This window comes from Taeniopygia guttata, chromosome 3 (genome assembly GCF_048771995.1).
Source record: "Taeniopygia guttata chromosome 3, bTaeGut7.mat, whole genome shotgun sequence".
Lineage (NCBI taxonomy): Eukaryota > Metazoa > Chordata > Aves > Passeriformes > Estrildidae > Taeniopygia > Taeniopygia guttata.
This window is the reverse complement of record NC_133027.1, coordinates 26,719,075-26,737,522: the sequence shown is the minus strand read 5'-3', so window position 1 is coordinate 26,737,522 and position 18,448 is coordinate 26,719,075. Positions and strand designations below refer to the sequence as shown.

General features: G+C 38.2%; 1 protein-coding gene across 3 annotated transcripts; it reads left to right on the top strand.

The window, feature by feature from the left end:
• On the top strand, positions 1-17,361 carry RAB23 (RAB23, member RAS oncogene family). Of its 3 annotated transcripts, none has more exons than XM_002194305.7 (7): positions 1-145; positions 2,265-2,466; positions 3,254-3,339; positions 8,477-8,633; positions 10,074-10,156; positions 11,410-11,502; positions 12,347-17,361. In XM_002194305.7, exons 2-7 carry the CDS (start codon positions 2,312-2,314, stop codon positions 12,484-12,486), a joined length of 714 nt encoding a protein of 237 aa, XP_002194341.3. In that variant the 5' UTR covers positions 1-145; positions 2,265-2,311; the 3' UTR covers positions 12,487-17,361. The 3 variants fall into 3 exon arrangements, with proteins under 3 accessions (XP_002194341.3, XP_072782593.1, XP_030125356.3); XM_072926492.1 differs by having other exon boundaries at positions 10-138; positions 12,347-12,610; XM_030269496.4 differs by having other exon boundaries at positions 15-149; positions 12,347-17,008.
• Positions 17,362-18,448: the final 1,087 nt, after the last annotated feature.

The following is an 18,448-nucleotide window of genomic DNA, read 5'->3' as shown; positions in this document are numbered from 1 at the left end:
GCTTCCGGGCGGGCAGCCGGGATGTGCGTCCGGGTTGGGTCGGCCCCAGCGAGCGGTTTCCTCTCGCCTTTCCTCCGTCTGCTCTTCCCTGCGCCCCTCCAGCGCCGTGCCCTCGGAGGGAGCGCCGCCCGCCGCTCCGTAAGGGGTTGGTGAGAGGGGCTGGGCCGGGCGGGGGCCGGGGCCGGGGCGGCCGAGCCTCGCCCTCGGCGTGGCCCCTCGGGCAGGGCCGGGAGGTACCGGTGGGATGGATCCCTGCGGAGGCCTGTGGGTGGCTGCCGCTGTTTTCGCCCAAAATGGCCATCTGGCTTCCCGGTGCCAACGGGGCTTGCCGAGCTCCGGGTAGCCGGGTGTGGGCTCGTGCAGGCAGGAAGCATCATCCGTCTGAGCCAGCCGAGCGAAGGGATCGGGTAACCGCGCTCTGCCAGCACGGGTGCGAGTGTGGTGATGGGCAGAGCCTTTAAAACGGGAATATTTTCTCCTCCTTCGAAAGGAGCGTGATCTGATTCTTGGGAGGAAGTTTGCAGCTGCAAAATATTACTGTGATGCTATCCCGGCACGGCAAAACGTGGCCTAGAATTTGCTTTTATCAGGTGGGCGGTGGTGAAGTTGTAGCAAGTGCAAGGAAGTCAAGTGAGACTTCAAAGCCTTGGAACAACTGGTTAAGGGAGCAGGAACACAAGCAGTGTTCTCTTCTGGCCTTACAGTCACAGGGAGTGAAATAGGAAGAAAGTGGAAGAGCCTGGTGTTACAGGCAGAATTTTGGGTTTTGGTGGTGAGTCAGTCTACACAACAACCGTGCTTGCTGGCAGTAGATGAGGTAGATCTGTTTCAAAGGAGGAAACTACTTTTACAACACTTTTTAAGACTCACTGAAGTAGTTTTAGACTAGATGTGAAGGGGAAAAGGGATAAAAACAGGCTCCCTAGAGAAAAGTTAGGGGGAGGCACGTATTTGAGGAATGGAGGTTTAGAGAGTGGTGGTGAATAGGTTTCAATCCATCTGCCAGCTGGTTGCTAGTGGTGTTCCACAGGGCTTAGTGTTTGTGCCAGTCCTGTTTAATAACTTTACCAGTGATCTTGATGAAGCCATCATGTGCACCCTCAGTCAGTTTGCAGGTAACACCAAGTTGGGTGGGAGTGTTGGTCTGCTGAAGGGCAGGAAGGCTCTGCAGAGTCATCTGGACAGGTTGGATTGATGGTCCAAGGCCAATTGTGAGATGAAACAAGGCCAAGTGCCAGCTCCTACACTTGGGTCACAACAACTCCATGCAGAGCTACAGACTGGGGTCAGAGTGTCTGGAATGGGGCCCAGTGGGAAAGGACCTGGGGGTGCTGGGCAACAGCAGCTGAACATGATCCAGTGTGTGCCCAGGTGGCCAAGAAGACCTGTGGCACCCTGGCCTGTACTAGCAATAGAGTGGGCAGCAGGCCCAGGACAGGGATTGTCCCCCTGTACTCAGCACCTCAAAATCCTGTGTGCAGTTCTGGGCCCCTCACTGTAAGAAAGAAATTAAGGGGCTGGAGGGTCTCCAGACAAAGGCAATGAGGGGAAGGGTCTAGAACACAAGTCCTGTGAGAAAAGGCCGAGGGAGTTGGGGTCCTTTAGCCTGGAGAAAAGGAGGCTCAGGGGAAAAATTATTGCTTTCTATAGCTGCCTGAAAAGGAGATTGTAGCAAGGTGGGGGTTGGTCTCATCTGCAAGTAACAAGCAATAGACAAGGAGAAAGGGCCTCAAGTTTTGCCAGGGGAGTTTTAGGTTGGATATTAGAAAACTTCACTGAAAGGGTTATCAAGCATTGGAACAGGCTGCCTGGGGCAATGGGGCAGTATCACCATCCCTGGAGGTATTTAAAAGATGTGTGCACATGGCACTTAGGGACATGGTTTAGCACTTGGCAGTGCTGGGTTAATGATTTGATTTGCTGATCTTTGAGGTCTTTTCCAACATTAACAATCCTGTGATTTTGTAGTTCAGTGCCTCCATTTCTTCCTCATTAAGAAAAAAGCCACCAAAACATTAGTGAAATATCTTTGCATTAAGCCAAATAAATTATCCTCTACCTCCTGTTTTTATAATTTTCAGTTAGTAAGTGTCAAACCAAAGCTAGTTATATAACTTGTCTGAGGTCATTTAAAGAATCTGTGACAAAGACAGAAATAAATTGTACTATCTATATATAGGACCCTAATCTGTGTGATTATCTTGCCTCTTGCTTTCTATTCACAGCATTTTTATGAACATAATAGCTATTTACTTTGTTGACAGAATCAGTAGTTTCCTGAATAAACCAGAGAGTCACCTGAGACGCAAAGATGTTGGAAGAAGATATGGAGGTGGCCATCAAGGTGGTAGTAGTAGGAAATGGAGCTGTTGGGAAGTCCAGTATGATTCAGCGATATTGCAAGGGGATTTTTACAAAAGACTACAAGAAAACTATTGGTGTAGATTTCCTGGAAAGACAGATCCAGTATGTATTAAACAGATGACATACTATTGATTTTTACCTCTCTCTCTATTTCTTTTTTCTGTTATAATCCTGAAATTTATGAAGGCTTGGAAAACAAGGCCTGTTGTTTCTGAAGCACACTAAAAGGAGTTGTTTTCTCTCTTGCACAGTTATATCCCTTATTCTCCATCAAAAATTTAAAATATAAATAAAATCTGGAATATCTGCCATACCCGACTCTTTGACAAGTTTGCTTTGTATGCTACCACCAGTTCATTATTTTTTAATCATTTTTTTGTGATTGTGAAGAAGTGAAACTGCTTATGATAATTACACAAATTTATTAGCCAATATAGAAAAAATTGACAGTGAAAAAATTAGTGTCTTTATGCAGTATAAGCAGGTCGTATGCTATTATGTTTGGTAAAGTGGAAAGTCTTATGATAATGAGAAGTAAGAAAATTCTATAAATTCTGCAAGCTGATGAAAAAGGGAAAAGCACAAGCCTTCAGGCACCTAAGTTTTTTTTAATGTCTATCTTATATTTCATTGTAGAGGGAAATATAGAGGAGGAAGAGGAAAATGTAATACAGATTGTCTGTAAAGAACATATAATGTAGCTGAGGGACTATTGCCATAGTACATTATAAAGGTGAATCAATATTAGTAATAAGTTACATTATGTTTAAATCCAGTTAAATTTGATTTGGATTACTCTTATAGTGTAGAAGCAGAAGCATTTCCATGACATTTGCTTTGATTTATTCCTGTTACTGTATTGATCACAAAACTGTCTTGTTTATTTCAGAGTTAATGGTGAAGATGTCAGGCTAATGTTATGGGACACTGCAGGTCAAGAGGAATTTGATGCAATAACTAAGGCCTACTATAGAGGTGAAAATACCATGTTTATTGTTTGGTAGTTGGGGTTTTCTTGGTCTGCACATCTCTAAAATATTTTTGTATCTTTGTATTAAGAATTTTAGTTATTTCATGTGTGTGCAAAGAATGTTTAGTTCAGCTTTTTCAATTCTTAAATATTTTTTCTCTTTGTGCAAGTTCCTTGTCTTAATTAAGTCCGCTTTATGCAGTAGTGCCCTTTAGGAAACATTGAATGAAATGAGAAAAATGTCTGCACAGAAACTGGATAGAGTGTAGACATTCAAACAATCAGATGCAAATGTATATTTCTCCTCTAAAAGTGCTTCATTACTTCTGTGAGACACATATTCATAAATATTCCAAAAACTGTGGATGAGGCACACAGTAATTAATCTAAGGGGAGGAAATCCAACAGTCATTCTAGAAAGACAGTTTACAGGGCACAAGAGTTCTTTTGCTAGTACAGTCTGCCTCGAATACATTAAAACAAGAGCAGTAACAAAAGTGTATTTACTGCATAAAATAAACTATATTATTTGTGTAAAGGCAGCTTATCTATTTAACCAGTTTCAAATCGCATACTTAAGCTTTCTTTGCTTATAATTTAACTATGGTTCTGTAAATATTTCTCTTTGGTTTTTTTAATGGAAGAGATACAAATTACTTGGTAAATATTCCACTGTTCAGTTCTTGCAAACTAATTACCTGAGATGGGGGAGAAATATACTGCTATAGTATAGAATTACCTCATTTGGAGATAAAATAATGATTATGCCAAGCTGTTTCAGGGTGCTACAGTCTTATGATTGTTTTATGTTTCATAATCAATTTGCTAATAGGTGGGTTTTCTTGGTGATACTTCTTGTTATTGCCTGTGATTGATGATTACTGTTTCCTCAGAAAAAGATCTTCTTTTGTCATGTAGATATAAATAATTTACAGCTGACAAGTTGAGCATGCGAATTTTAGATGGTAGTAGCTGATTCTCTTGAAGCTTCCTTTTCACTGTCCTGGCCTTTGATCCTTTTGTGTGCTTTGCGCTCCCCAGTTGCTTCAAGCCAAAGACTTTCTCCTAATTACTGAGACTGATAGGTTAGGATGTGGAGCATTGAGAAGAACTCAAGACTACACCTACTGGCCTCACTTACCACAAGCAACCTGCTGGTTTAAAAACAAAATTTAAAAATCGCATTACTATCTTGAAATCTTGGTCATGACTCATGCCCAGAGCTGTTAGATCTCTGCCTTGGAGTTCTTTGTACAGAAGTTCTTTCAGCACAGTCAGCCTGTACACATTGTAGCACCATGATGAGTGTACAATAAATAGTTCAAGGTGTCAATACAGAGACTGCTCTACACTAGACTTTGGCTTATGAAGGATGAGGGAAATTGGAAGAGCCTGGAGTGCAATTCTGGTCTAGCCTCAACAATCACATTATTATAGAAGCAAAAAAGTCAAGCTTACTTTGGAAATGTCAGGATTTTGTTGCTAATTATTGCTGATAAGGGGAGGACACTTCTAAGGTAAGATAGATGCTGGCTGTTAATTTAAGGTTTGCTTCTCCCACAGGTCATTGTCACACTATCATTGCACTAGGGCTTATGTACTCCCCTGGGACACTGTGCATTGTCAGTTCTTCAGTGCTCACACATGAATGCTTTAGAGCCTGTCTCTGAGTGTTTCTTGTCCAAGGACCAGATTCATTCAGCCTTGCACAGAAAGAGAATTGGAGCTGACAGTGGATTTGTTGTGTGATTTCCTATGTGCAGGCAAGTGTGTGCAGCCAATGTAGTTGCATGCCCACAATCACACAGTGCAAGGAGTCCAGCAGCCTAAATTCAGAGTTGAAGGAGGCACTGTATATATTTAATAATTTTTTTGTATTGTCCCATGCATCTTCTCACCAGTTTCTATGTGATTGAAGTCAAATGCTTCTCAAAGCATTTTTTGATAATTTTTTTGTGTATGTATCTTCTTCCTTCTACTACCACTGGTATATCTTGAACATCCTTGTTAGGTTTTTGATGGAAAACAGACGTCTTACTAATTACTGTGTTACACAGTTGCTGATTAGTCAAATTGTCAAGATCCTCATTTTGTTGCAAAATAGTTCATTCTTTGTAATCAAGCCTTCATAGGATTGCTTTAGTTTGCATTTGTTAAACCCTTTTGTGTGTAGCAAATATGATAATGGAAGGCCTGCAATACTGCCCAGGTACAGTTCTTTTAGATACTGTTAAGGAGACATTAAATCCTGCTAAGACAGCCAGGACCCACAGAGGTTAGAACATCAGCAGTAAACAAGAATTTCTGTAGGATGATACTGGGTTTTGATCTCAGTGTGAGATTGAACAAGTCACCATCAGTTTTGTAGGGAATATGTGCTTTCTATCATAGCCTGGAAAAGGTAATGCAAAGTACTGAGTGAAATGAGTAGGGTCAGGTATCCTGTGAGAGTCAGGTACTCACAGGTACCCTGTGAGAGTCCTCTCATGGCAAGGAATTTCCTTAGACTTTCTATTATAAACTCTTTGTACCATTATGAAAGGCAAAAAATGTGGTTATGTAGTCCATGGGGATGAGATAGTGTGCTGAGGATCTTTGAGACCAATTCATGAGCTGACAAGCTCATGCTTTACTTGAATTAAGTAGCACTGGTGTCTAATTTCTTTTTCTGAATTGTTCTAGGTATAAATATTATGTCAGTGATGCTGCAGGCAGTTGAAACATTTAAAAATATAGAGGAATTATCAACGCAGTAATTGCACACCATGTCATTTTCTCCAGTACTTTAAAGTTGCTTTATGGAACAGCTTCTTGCAAAAGAGGCTTAATTTAAAATATTCTTTGAGAACATCCTGAGCTGTTATGCTCCTGTTTGATACTATCCTGAGCCTTTGCTGCTGATGCCTGTTGTTGTATGTAATCTGTGGTATGACAGAGGTGGTGTATGACTCCATTAGCAGTGAGTGGCTGAGCTAGTAATGTTACTGAATAGTGTCAGTCCCTGCATAAAAAAAGGTGTTTATGTGGCTTCTAGGGTTTGTCTTTTTTTTTTCTCCTTAGAACTCTTAGATACATATTATAATTTCTTAAATTGTTTATGTTTTCAGTAAAAATAATTAGTATTTAGCGGATTTCTTGAAGAGGAAAAGAATTTGCATATTAAAATCTCTGCCCTGTGGTATCTTCTGTTGAACTCTGTTGCCATAATGACTTCTTCACCATACTGAAGCACATTTCAGAAAGATCACAGTTGATACTGTTTTGCATTGAACCTGAGAAGAAAACTACTTTTGTCTTCTCTTCTTGAATAAGCATCTTACAGAGTTATTGGATTAGTTAAGTCTGATACTTATGATCCAGTGATTGAAAACTTTGGCAGATGTTTGGAAATATATAATGACATGAGTGTATAGAATTAGTCTTGGTTGATGATGCTTTGTTTTACTGTTTGTTGTAAAAATCTTGAAGGTCCTCAAAAGTATTTCAGTTTGATTCTTTATTAAAGCCTGTCATATAAGTCCCTTTTGAAACAAATATGGGCAAGCTGAGGTATTTTTACTGTCCATGGCCACTGCATTCTACCTGTACTATATGTAAATTGAATACGGTCTGATGTAGTATACTACCTTCTCTTTACCTACAACATATGAGGGCTTTTCCCTCTAAACTTATTGTTACCTGTGGTAGCATTCAGAAGGAATAGGTAGGAGGAGAAAGATGAGGTGAAGGTGTCTTAGTTTGCAAACTTCACAAAGGATTTCTTGGTCTTGAAACTGAACAAAGTGATGCATGTACAGATGGTGGGAGTAGTTTAATAAATGCTCTCATCTCCATTAAGGTACTTTGTGAGATAATAGGCAAATCCAAACTAACCTGCTTTGGAAAGAATAATAATGAATTTTACACCCGTGACAATGAATTTGTCACAGGAATTGCATCAGAATAATTGCGTACTTTAGAATACAGTGTGGACAGTAGGGAAAACAAAGAGTTTTACAATACAAATAATAGGGAAGATTATGGAAGGCTGCAGTGCTGCTTTTTTACTGGTAGAGCTTCAGTTGAAGTTCTTAGGGCAGTTCTTATTGTTTTGTATAAAACCATACCAGAAGAGTCTTAATATGCATGTGGAAGAATGTTAAAGAGCATAGGAAATCTTTCTGAAAATAGACTCTGAACCTGGCTTTTAAAGAGCTAAATAAAAGCAAACCTAGTAAGACAACTTGGGTGGTTCAGAAAAATAAAAACATGAACAGAATACAGGAGTCAGGGATACTTCATGAAACTCAGAGATAAAATTCATACTGATGAAAAATTTTTCATGCTATATGATATTAATGTGAGAGGTTCACCACAAGATTATACTAGAGTCTCAAAAACCCTGGCTATCTATTCCTTTCATACTGTCTTATTAAATAACTAGTATATTGAAGGCGTATAATTCTGAAGAATTAACAAAGGGCTACTGGACAGTCAAAAGATCACACACTAATATTTCAGCTGTGGAGTTTAACTATTGTTTATTTACAAAACTGTAACAAAAGACTTTGTAACATTTATTGTAGTGCTCTAATAGAACTATTAGACTATCTGGTAGTATTAATTAGAAACACACTAATTTTCACCAAAAAGCTACTAACAATTTACTTGAAATAATCACATCTTCATCTGAAATATTTTTTTAAAAGTTTTCTGCTTTTCAGAATCCAAATTACTGTACCACAAAGAATAATGTGAAATGTGCTTTGCAGATGCTGCTTACAGGAAAAAAATTTGCCTTCTGGCCTCCATTAATCTGTCTGTAAAACAGCAATAAATGAACCTCCCCTTCCCTTTTTCCAGCCTTTCCAGATCTCCTCCTCTTCTTTTCCCCTGCATGCATTCAATATGCTGGAATTAGCTTTAAAGGTAACAGACCCATAGTCATCATGAAGATGTCTGTAAAGATCAAAATAATATGGCAATGAATTTTCATTTAGGGAATCTATGACCAGTGGTTTACAAACTGGTGGTAAATGTGCATGTTCATGGGAAAGACTTAAAAAATCCATCATATTTTAAATAGATGACAATTTGTTTTTTCTATTGTTTATTGGCTAATTTTTGTATATTTGTATTTCTAATTTATTTGTATATTTCTAGGAGCCCAGGCTTGTGTTCTTGTGTTTTCTACAACTGACAGAGAGTCCTTCAAAGCAATCCCTACCTGGAAGCAAAAAGTTGTGACTGAAGTTGGAGACATTCCCACAGTTCTTGTGCAGAATAAGATTGATCTTCTTGATGACTCTTGCATAAAGAAGTAGGAGTTCTATTGTACTACTTTTAAAGATCAATAGGTGCCTCCTGTATACACAAGTTTCAAAAAAAGAAGTCTGTGAGAGTTTCTGGTGAAGACTTAAGAGTATCTGGGTTGTCCCACCTGTGTCCTGCATCTAGATGTGCCCTAGAGGCAGATGTTGCTGCATGAGTGTACATACTTGGGTAGATGTGCTGCAAAGCTAGGAGCTTTCTGTTTATTTCATGCTGCATCCTGAAGCCAAAAGTAATAAAGGAAAGACGTGGAAAGTTTGGTTCTGGCATAATATGATTCACAGCCTTTTTATTTTCCCCTAAAGATCTAAAACTATAGATTTTCTCTCCTGTTAAAATTCAGTGACTTTTAAACTCTGCTGTGCACCACTGAAGGCATATTGTCTGTTTGGCTAGTGAATGCTTGCTAATATTCTTTGCTTTCTTTGATTTGTTTTTTATTATTCATTTTTATCAAAACATTGTGCCTCTATAGAAATAAATATGTGGTAATATTCTCAGACTGCATGGTGCTGAATCTTCCTTGCTGTATTTTTCTTTACAGATTTTCTTGTCAGTTCATTCTGCCCTTGTGTATGTAACCAATTTCATTCTTGTTGTAAAATCAGCTTAACAAATGTGTTTATTTACCACAGCATTTCATGTAGAAAATAGTGCATGATCAAGGTGATCATTCTCCACTTCTTCAATTTCTTTCATTTTCCTGAGAGATTTAAATTATTTCTTCTTTTTTTGTTGTTTCCCACACTGGCTTTCTTTGTTGTCTGTTTGCTATCATTGATGGCATAAATCAGCTTCTACTTCTTCTGCAAAGAATTCTGAGGATTTTTCAAAGGAAAAGCAAAATTGCATTTGAACTCCTCCTTTATTCATGGTATGTCACTTAGGTTTGGTTCTCAGAATACTCTGTCTGCCTCAGTAACATAATCTTTCTGATGATTTGATTTTCCTTAGGAAAGTATTCATAAGTTGCTTAAACTTTAACATAAGTTCCTTTTCATTTCACAGAAAAAAGTAATTCTTGATTTCATCTGTGCACTCATCTGATTGCATAGCATACTGCTTCATTAAGATATACTTAAGGTTTAATTTTTGTTGTTTAGAGTTTGCAGTGATAGTTCTGTTAATTACAGCTTCCTTCCTTTTGGTTTCACCCACACACTTCTTCAAACCCTTGGGAAGTTTTATTTAATGAAGTCAGTAAATATTGGAAAGAATTTCTTTGAGTCATAAAGAAACTGCATGTAAAATACCTTCTTTTTATAGTGGAGATACTGTAAAGAAATTAAGAATTAGGTATTTTTTGACTGTCTTGAATTTCTTAAACCACTTTGCCATGTTTAACTTAAAGCGAAGCACTTTGTTTATAAGAATAAGTTCTGACAAATGAACCAAATAAGGACTTACAAAGCTCTCTTGTGTCGTGCAGCGAGGAGGCGGAAGCGCTGGCGAAGAAGCTGAAGGTGAGGTTCTACCGAGCGTCGGTGAAGGAAGACCTGAACGTGAGCGAAGGTAGGTGCTGCCGCAGGGAGGGCACGCCCGGCCGCTGCTCCATGGCCCCGAGCATCCCCCGGGCTGCAGCCAGCTGGCACTTACACATCCTTGCATGCTGTGGCAACCCTTTTTGTGTTCCATAGCAGCACATCTTAAACACAGCTAACATTACTTGATATCAGTGGGTTGGCCTGTTTCTTCATGCACATCTTCCTCTTCCACAAACACACACAGCTGCCATGTTCACAAGTGCCAGTGTGTTAAGGCTCCTTAGTCCTAATGATTGTCAGTAAGCGGGAGTTTTGAAAACAAATACACATAGTAGAAGCTGAATTATTGCAACATAAATATTGTTGAACAGATTATTTTGTAATTGTTAATAGTTAATAAATAATTGATAGAAACAATTATTTTTTATTTTAGTCATATTTAAATGAAGTACATTAAAAGATTGCATCTCTTGCAGTGTTTTGTCTTCTGGTGATATTTGATTAGTTCCTAGGTACCACTTTTAATGTACTTAATTTCATAAGAGTAGTGTTAAAATTTTGAGTCTCTGTCTTTTGTGGGCTGGGTTTGAATAATCATGTACTATACTCCCTAATGATATATTTTTGTTTAATTAGCCATGATTAATAGTAAACTCTCTGTTTCTTCTCTATTAACATCATTCACCATGGGAAAAATCTGCAAGAGAAAATGTAAAACTCTTGTATGATTTTTAAATGAGTTGAATTACAAATGTAAATAATCATAACACATCTAGGTTCTGCAAATTCTGCTTTAGTTGTATATTTTTTCAGATTCCTAGGTCAGCTTTATATAAGCCAATAGAAATGAGGGTAGCATTAGTTAATTAGAAAAAACCTTGTTGCCAAGTTTTATTAATAGACTTATTTTACATTACTACTGTTTTTCTAAGGCTTCTTGCAAAATATATATGTATTAAATTACTGCATAATTGTAAGAAGTTCCAAGTTGCATTAATTGAAACATTTGGCAATATGTATTCACCAGGTTTTTTTATAAGAGCATTGAGATATTTCTGTGCAAGGCTTCAGTACTGCAAACTGCAGGAGCTGGACCAATACTGGGGTGACCTGGATTCTGTCTAGGACACAGGCTTGCCCAGAATCACTCATCAGGTTGTGCTAAACCTGGGGTGTGAAATGCACTTTGGTCACCATGCAGAATTTTGATATAATGGCATTATGATGATGATTATTTTTAAGCATTCTGTGATAGACCTTTTTTCTTTTTTAATTTTCCAGTTTTTAAGTATTTGGCTGATAAATATCTTCAAAAGCTCAAGCAACAAACAGCAGAAGATTCAGAAGTAGTACATACAAGCAGTAACAAGATTGGTATGTATACTATAATAAAAAAAACCCTAGAAACGGTATTTTGTGCAATCAAAGCTTATGGTCTCATCTGTTTCCTTATGGAATTAATACAAGGTGAATCAGAGTCAATTATTACCTCCCTATCTCAGGATATCATCTCTTTCTGTAAAATAACTTTGTGATTCTTTAAAATTACAAGATGGTCAAACTGATGCACAAAAGTTCCTAGCTAATGCTTGGCAAGCGTCCTTTTACTAAATTAATTTAAACAAGATTGTGCAAGGATTTGAGAAGGATGCTTGTTGGGTTTTTTTAATGTAATTAGCATAACATAGCATTGCTCATCTCAGTGTGGACTTAGAAGGCTCATCAGGAAAGAATCTGGCATGTAATCAGAAGGTGTTTGTATGTTGCCTTCTGTAAGAAAGCACTGAACTTCTGTAGGTCTTCTTTAAAGCATTTCTGAGTCAGGTAATTTATTTTCCTTAAAGCACTCAGTTTTTATTCAGGCCTTTTACTTACCTTTGTATCAACAAAGTTCTTGAATTTTAAATCAGTATGTTTTTCTTCTATTATGTTACTCAACTAACCACAACTTTTTGCAGTTAGTAACATACACAGATGAGTGCATATGCTGCCCTTCAATTACACAGATGCATACTAGCTTTAAATTCCAACTAGATAGTAGTTCCAACTGTTTCTACTTCCACTTTAGCTGCAAAATTGACCCAAAATAGATTTAAAAACTAGTTTATACGTTTGAGGTGCTCTACTATGCCTTAGCAGGTGTTGCGTCTAAAGTGGTAATGTATTATGCTGCAAGCAGTAAACAAATACAAATACTTCTCTTGTCTGAATTCTGTAGGTGTTTTTAATACAGCTGGTGGAAGTCACTCCAACCAGAATTCTAGCACTCTTAATGGTGGAGATGTCATCAACCTTAAACCCAACAAACAGAGGACCAAGAAAAACAGAAGTCCTTTTAGCAACTGCAGTATACCTTAGACCACTTTTGGAGGAAGTTAAGCAACTCAGAGAATTGGATGAAGTTGTGCAATTGAATACAGAATAAAGCCAGCTGTAGAGGTATTTTTACCGGTGCTTTAGCAAATCTTGTGCCTCCTAGAGAGAGCGTGGATTTCAATGAACTTGCTGATGCCGTGGGTTTGTTGTGTGGCATGAGACACCTGGTGGCGACACACAGAACCATGGCTGCCTTGTGCACTTTGTACAGATAGGTGAGCTTTTCCTTTTTCAAGGAATTACTTACAGAGCTATGAACTAGGTATTACTGAATTGCAAAGCACATTTAATGTAAGGATAGTACTTACATATATAGGTACGGACTGTAACTCTATGGCCCAAGGTAATGTAGCAACCTTGCCATTAAATTTCAAAGAAAATATTAGAATTGGTTAGTCAGGATACTACCACGATAAATGAAGAGCAAAAAAGCACTACTTCATTTTATGCCTGACCATATTAATGTTCTGCCAGGATTCTGGCAGTCCTGTGGGTGCAAGATCCTTGCATTATATATGTATGTGCTAAGGTATATGTGTAAACATTTGGGATGAGTATCTAGGCTTGGCTCCAATGTGTACGTTACTTAGATATCAGCTAGTGATCATCAAATGGCATCTTCCAATTGTCCTTTAAAAATGTTGCGTTTCAGAAGAGGCTTTCCAAGCTGCCACTGTGTATGTTTAACTTGCTGTATTTCAGGCCTAAAAGCTTAGATTTAAAAATGTGTGGTGCCAAAAATGCTCCTTTTTACCTAATGCTATGCTGCAGATGTTTTGTAAGTTTGTTTTTCTCAGTCTTAACAGGTTGAACAAATAACACTAATAGTTGTTCTAAAGGAATGAATAATCATATTCTTGTTCAATTTTGATTGTTGTATCTTATTTGTTGTTGTCATCTTATGAAAAAGGAATTTTCAAAGTGTTGTTAGAAAGTATTTATCGTATTTGAAATTTTTTCATAGATACCATAAACTAAGTTACAGGGATTCAAAAAATTGCAGCTGATTATATTAGGGAGACATTCTTGAATGTTGTCTCAGATTTAAAAATAAGGAAGTCTAATTCTGCAAGATGAGCGACATGGCAAAAAATTTTCAAAGTGCTTCAGTAATTTTACAGAACTGATTTAGATGTTTAGGAGCCCAAATCTAACTTCAAGGTTATTTGGGCTAAGGCTCCTAAATCACTAAGGTGCTTTTAAAAATTAGATACCTTTTGTTTGGCAAAAATGAACACTTTATAATCCTCTTTGAGAGCTTGCATGCCTTATAAAAATGATCCATTTTGTTTACATGTTTTTGTATGGTATGATATAATTTTAACTTTCTAAGATTTCTACAAGTCTGCCAGTGACAAATGCAAAATCTGCTGCTTAAAAAAGTCAGAGTTTTAATAGTTTTATAAATGGTGTATAAGAATGAAAACTGGTTGAGTGATCCTGTATATTTCTGAAGGAAGGACTTTTCACTATGTGAATTCTTGTAGAAAGCTTGACTGACTTTGTTTCCAAGTCAATGAGTATGAAAACTGAAATGTATTCTTATTCCCACTGTCTGCAGGGAGAGAAGTGAGTGGCAAGTTATGCACAAACACTAAAGATCTCTGAATTCTGTATTTTATGTTTACTGTATGAGGCTTTCTACCGAGTACCGCAGTTACTTTGACAAACTGTTAGAGCTGTCCTGTTGCTGGCAAGGAGGGCACCCCATCCCCTTTGCTCTTGCAACAAAACCATGTGTTCTTCACCATAATGTCTCCTGTATTTTCTCTTGGATAAAGGCCTCTGTTTTTTAACAAGTGCATTCAATCACTGTATGTATAAATGGAGTCAAGTCCTATCTGTCTTAGCAGTTTAAGAAGTAAGGTACTTGGGATAGGATGGTTATAACATCATGGGGCCACCTCACAACTTAGGGGAGAGTGTATGCATGAAGAATTTTGACAACTGATTTTAATATGGCAACTTTTACATTTCACTGTCTGTCGACAAGTTTCATGGGGTTTTATTCATTTTTCATGAAAAGCAAACAAAACCACGAAGTGTTTGAAACATCCCTTTTTGCCTTGTTTGACTTTGTACAGCATACTGGAAAGTAAGTATTATACATAATGACAATTTGTACTATTTTATGTTATACTGTAACACACTGTACAATTGATATAGGCTGTTTGTATTTACAGTATGTCACTAAGCTACTGCTTTTAATGACTCAGAAGTTGTTTCATAGATGGAGACTTGACAGACTTGATGAATTTAAGATATGTTGAAAGGTAGTGCATATACTTTAATGTAGGAATAGTTACTTGTAGCACTGGGTAACTGAGTTTTCATTTTACTCCCCCCCCCTAAATCTAAAGTGGATTTTTTTTTTTTTTGAGACCTTGCAGTGCTTGTTCTCTAATATGACTGTGACAGACACTGCTCAAATTAGCATCTTTCTGGGAAGTGCCCTGCATGTATGTTGCTTGAAAATTTTGATTCTTTATTCTGCTGGGGTTAGTGTGTAGATGTAAACCAGATGACTTGTAGATTGCAGGAACCCTTAGGTATTCACATCACTCTTCAGTGGCACTAACGTTTGCCTTTTGGAAGAAGACACATGCCTAAATGTTTTAGCACTTGTGTTCTCCCTCATGAATAATTTTTATTACAAACATTACTTCATTCTCCACTCAAAGTGTACCCATTAAAATATCATATGTTTTAGTTAGCAAAACCTACAGGTGCAGGGCTGCTAATAAAAATGCTCTTCTCTTTGTATCCCTGGGACTGCATGGTGGGTGTGGATGTAGCTCTCTTACGTCCATGATACTCTGGATTAAGAGCAAGAGATTCTTGTGCCACAAGACACAAAATTCATTGCACTCCTGTATATTCTTTGTATATCTTGAAGAGCTCATTGGCTGTATTATCTGGATCTTGCCACAATTTTTTGCCCTTGGCTGATAAAGCTACCACTAGCAGGAAACTTCAGTGGTTGTTAATGTCTTAGTGAAATAGGGATTCGCTAAAGAGTATGACACTACAGCTTTGTCACTTCTCTGTTGTATCCATTCAGTGAATGGGTGTTCTCCCAGTACGTGGGGCATCGTTAGATGCAGAGCAGTAATGCTAGGGATGTATTTCCAACTGGAAATAGCAAATCTCAAAGTTGTATGACTGATCACACGAATTTTTGTGCTTGTGTGTGTGTGGTTAATTTAAGAAAAACTTTATATATTCCACTTAAGACAATTTTGAAACTTTCTTATTTTCAGTGTTTCTTAAGGCAACACTTTGGTAGTCAAAATGCCTGAATTACCACACTGTCAGTCTGAATTCCTGTTTAATTTTTATGCTTCAGTAAAATATAACTTTTTATTTTCTTCATTATTGGGCTGCAGCACATCTGACATGAAGTTTTCATTCACATTATTTCTGTAGAGGTGGGATAATCTAAAGAGCATTGAGCAGCTGAACATGCAGCACTCGGGGGGGTTATGTGAGGTACATGCACAAGACTCAGCAAGCCTGCCCTTGAAGCTTCATGCGCCCTTCAGGCTGAGAGCTCCTGCTGTTAACAGGTGAACATCTGCCCTTCTCTGTGGGAGTTCATCATGCAGCAAGCCAACACACATGCTGCTGCATTCCAGTGACACTACCTGAGCCCCTGCTGCTTTTCTAAGTGTAGTCATAGGCCTTCGGTTGAAGTTCCAGTACCTGAATTGTACCGAAATTAGAGTGCAAGGATGGTCCAGCAAGCTCGAATTCATAGAAACGACCTTGCCATCTTTTTGTAGGAAGCAAAAGTTGTGCAGATCTTCTTTCTAATGCACAAGTAGTATTGAGAGAATAAAATAATTCTCTGTTAAATATGGCATCCAAGCATATAATCACAATTATAGAATGAAAAACACAGCAATGCTTAAGATGAAAGGTGCTATTAATGGAATAAGAGAAACCTGCTAATGTTCTATGTTGAAGTGTTCTATATGAGTTATCTCAACACCAGGTGGGTCCTAGTACTGAACTTGGCTCATTCTCAGGTTTCTTGTAGAAGGGTAATACTGATAAATAGTTTGTCAGTTCTGCAAAACTCACTAAAGTTGATGAGAAAAATTTAAAATTACTGTGGACCAGAAGAAACACCACTCTCATTGTGAGGATTAAGATGCATTGTCACTAATGGCTTAAATGTAACTGGCTAGAAGAGGAAATGTACGTAACTGGTTTTATCACCATCATGATCTCAAGTAAATGTAACAGATTTGTTAAACAAAAGTCAACATACCATAAATCTTCAATCAGAAGAATCAGTGTTTAAAACTGAGTGTCTTGTGTGTGTATGCTATTCTGCAAAATCCCTACAAATTAATTCTGCTGTTCTCTTGTAAGTGACACTAGTTGCATCATGCAACTTAAAACATTTGTTTGCTTATTGTTGGGTCTGATATAAGTCACTACTTTTGTGGTTATATTAAATTGTCAGTATATTAAATTTCAAAAATTGCTGTAACTACAAGCTGTGCAACCTCAATCTGATTGAGAAACGTGTGCTTGCTTCTTGGGTGTGTGTTGCCAACAGCTGGGATCCAAGGCAGCACATGAGAGCACTGAAAGGAACGAGTGTGGATGCCCTAGACAAACAGAAACAGTGTTTCTTAGCTCTTGCCTCTGATTTCTTTACCATGTGGTTGAAATACAAAATAGGGATTCTTTTCTGGTCATTTTGCTTTTTTTGATTGGTCTGGCCAATACAATGACAATGTTTAAGATTGTAGACATTGGAAGTGGCACTAAAGTATTATTAATATATCAAAGATGCCTGGTACATTTTCTGAAAATAAACAGGTAAATAGTCACTAGTGATGGTTAGTTGGGGGTTTTGCATTGTTTTGGTATTTTTTCTTTTTTTAGTAAAACACAAATCAGCATTTGCATCTGCCTCTTTACACAGGTATCTGAAGAATATCAGAAGTAACATACTCCTGCTTCCTCTTGCATGCAGTTTTAACACAGAAAATCAGTGTGTTTGCTTAACACCCTGCTAAGGATTAATTGGCAGGGTTTTAGGCTCATTCCAGAGGCATTAGACTAGATGGCCTTCATCACTCCCTTCTAACTCACCTCTTCTGCAATTCTGTGATAGCACAAGTGCTATAAAAAATTTTTTTCTAGGTATCAGTACAAAGAGGATCTAAGAAAGAAAACAAAAATACTTTTTTTGCCTGAATAACCTTATAATGGCCTTAAAAACCCAAATATTGAAGGAATAATCTAAGCAACAAGACGCTATTCAACTTAAATGTTGCACAGCATGAGTTCTGAAAACAGCCCAGGCTGTGTATTACTGTAAAGGGTTTTAATACTGTTGAACAGCTTGAAGAGTTTTTAAAGTGGAATTACAGAATTAATGTCACCAACTCTTACAAACTTCTCACAATCTCGAAGCTGAAACTTGAACTGCATTTGAAGCACCCACCTGAAGTGCCATTTCTGCAAAATAAATGCAGCGACAGTGATCTCATAGCAGGTGAAGTTTCCAAGAAGGACAGCTCTTTAGTTTTCCTGCAGAGCCCCTGAGGCCATTCAAGGCATTTAAAACCACAGGCTCCTGACTGTTGGCTGTGCAGGAGCCTGATGTGCAGGGTCTCACCGTGGCCCCAGAGCATCCAGGTGTGACACTCCAGCTGTAACACCCTAGGCACTGCCACCAAGGCAGCTGTGGTGGGTGGCATCACTCAGACCTTTTGGGCTCCTTCAGCTGCGCTTTAACCTGAGGCAAGTTGAGCAGGCTGGTGGCTGAGCAGAGAGCACCCTGCTCCCCTCAGGGCACAGCCACCCTTGGGTGAAGTACTGCAAGACTGGCCAGGCTCCAGGGGGTGACAAAATTTCAAGCACACCCTAAAATCTGCAACTTTTGACCCACAGCCACAGAGCTCAGTGATGATGTGCAGCAGTT

Bases quoted from the DNA above. Each gene is read 5' to 3' on its own strand.
- RAB23 (XM_002194305.7), top strand. From the start codon at position 2,312: ATGTTGGAAGAAGATATGGAGGTGGCCATCAAGGTGGTAGTAGTAGGA. The intron at 3,340-8,476 runs GTGAAAATACCA...GTATATTTCTAG, and splicing joins AACTAAGGCCTACTATAGAG to GAGCCCAGGCTTGTGTTCTT. The intron at 11,503-12,346 runs GTATGTATACTA...TGAATTCTGTAG, and splicing joins TACAAGCAGTAACAAGATTG to GTGTTTTTAATACAGCTGGT.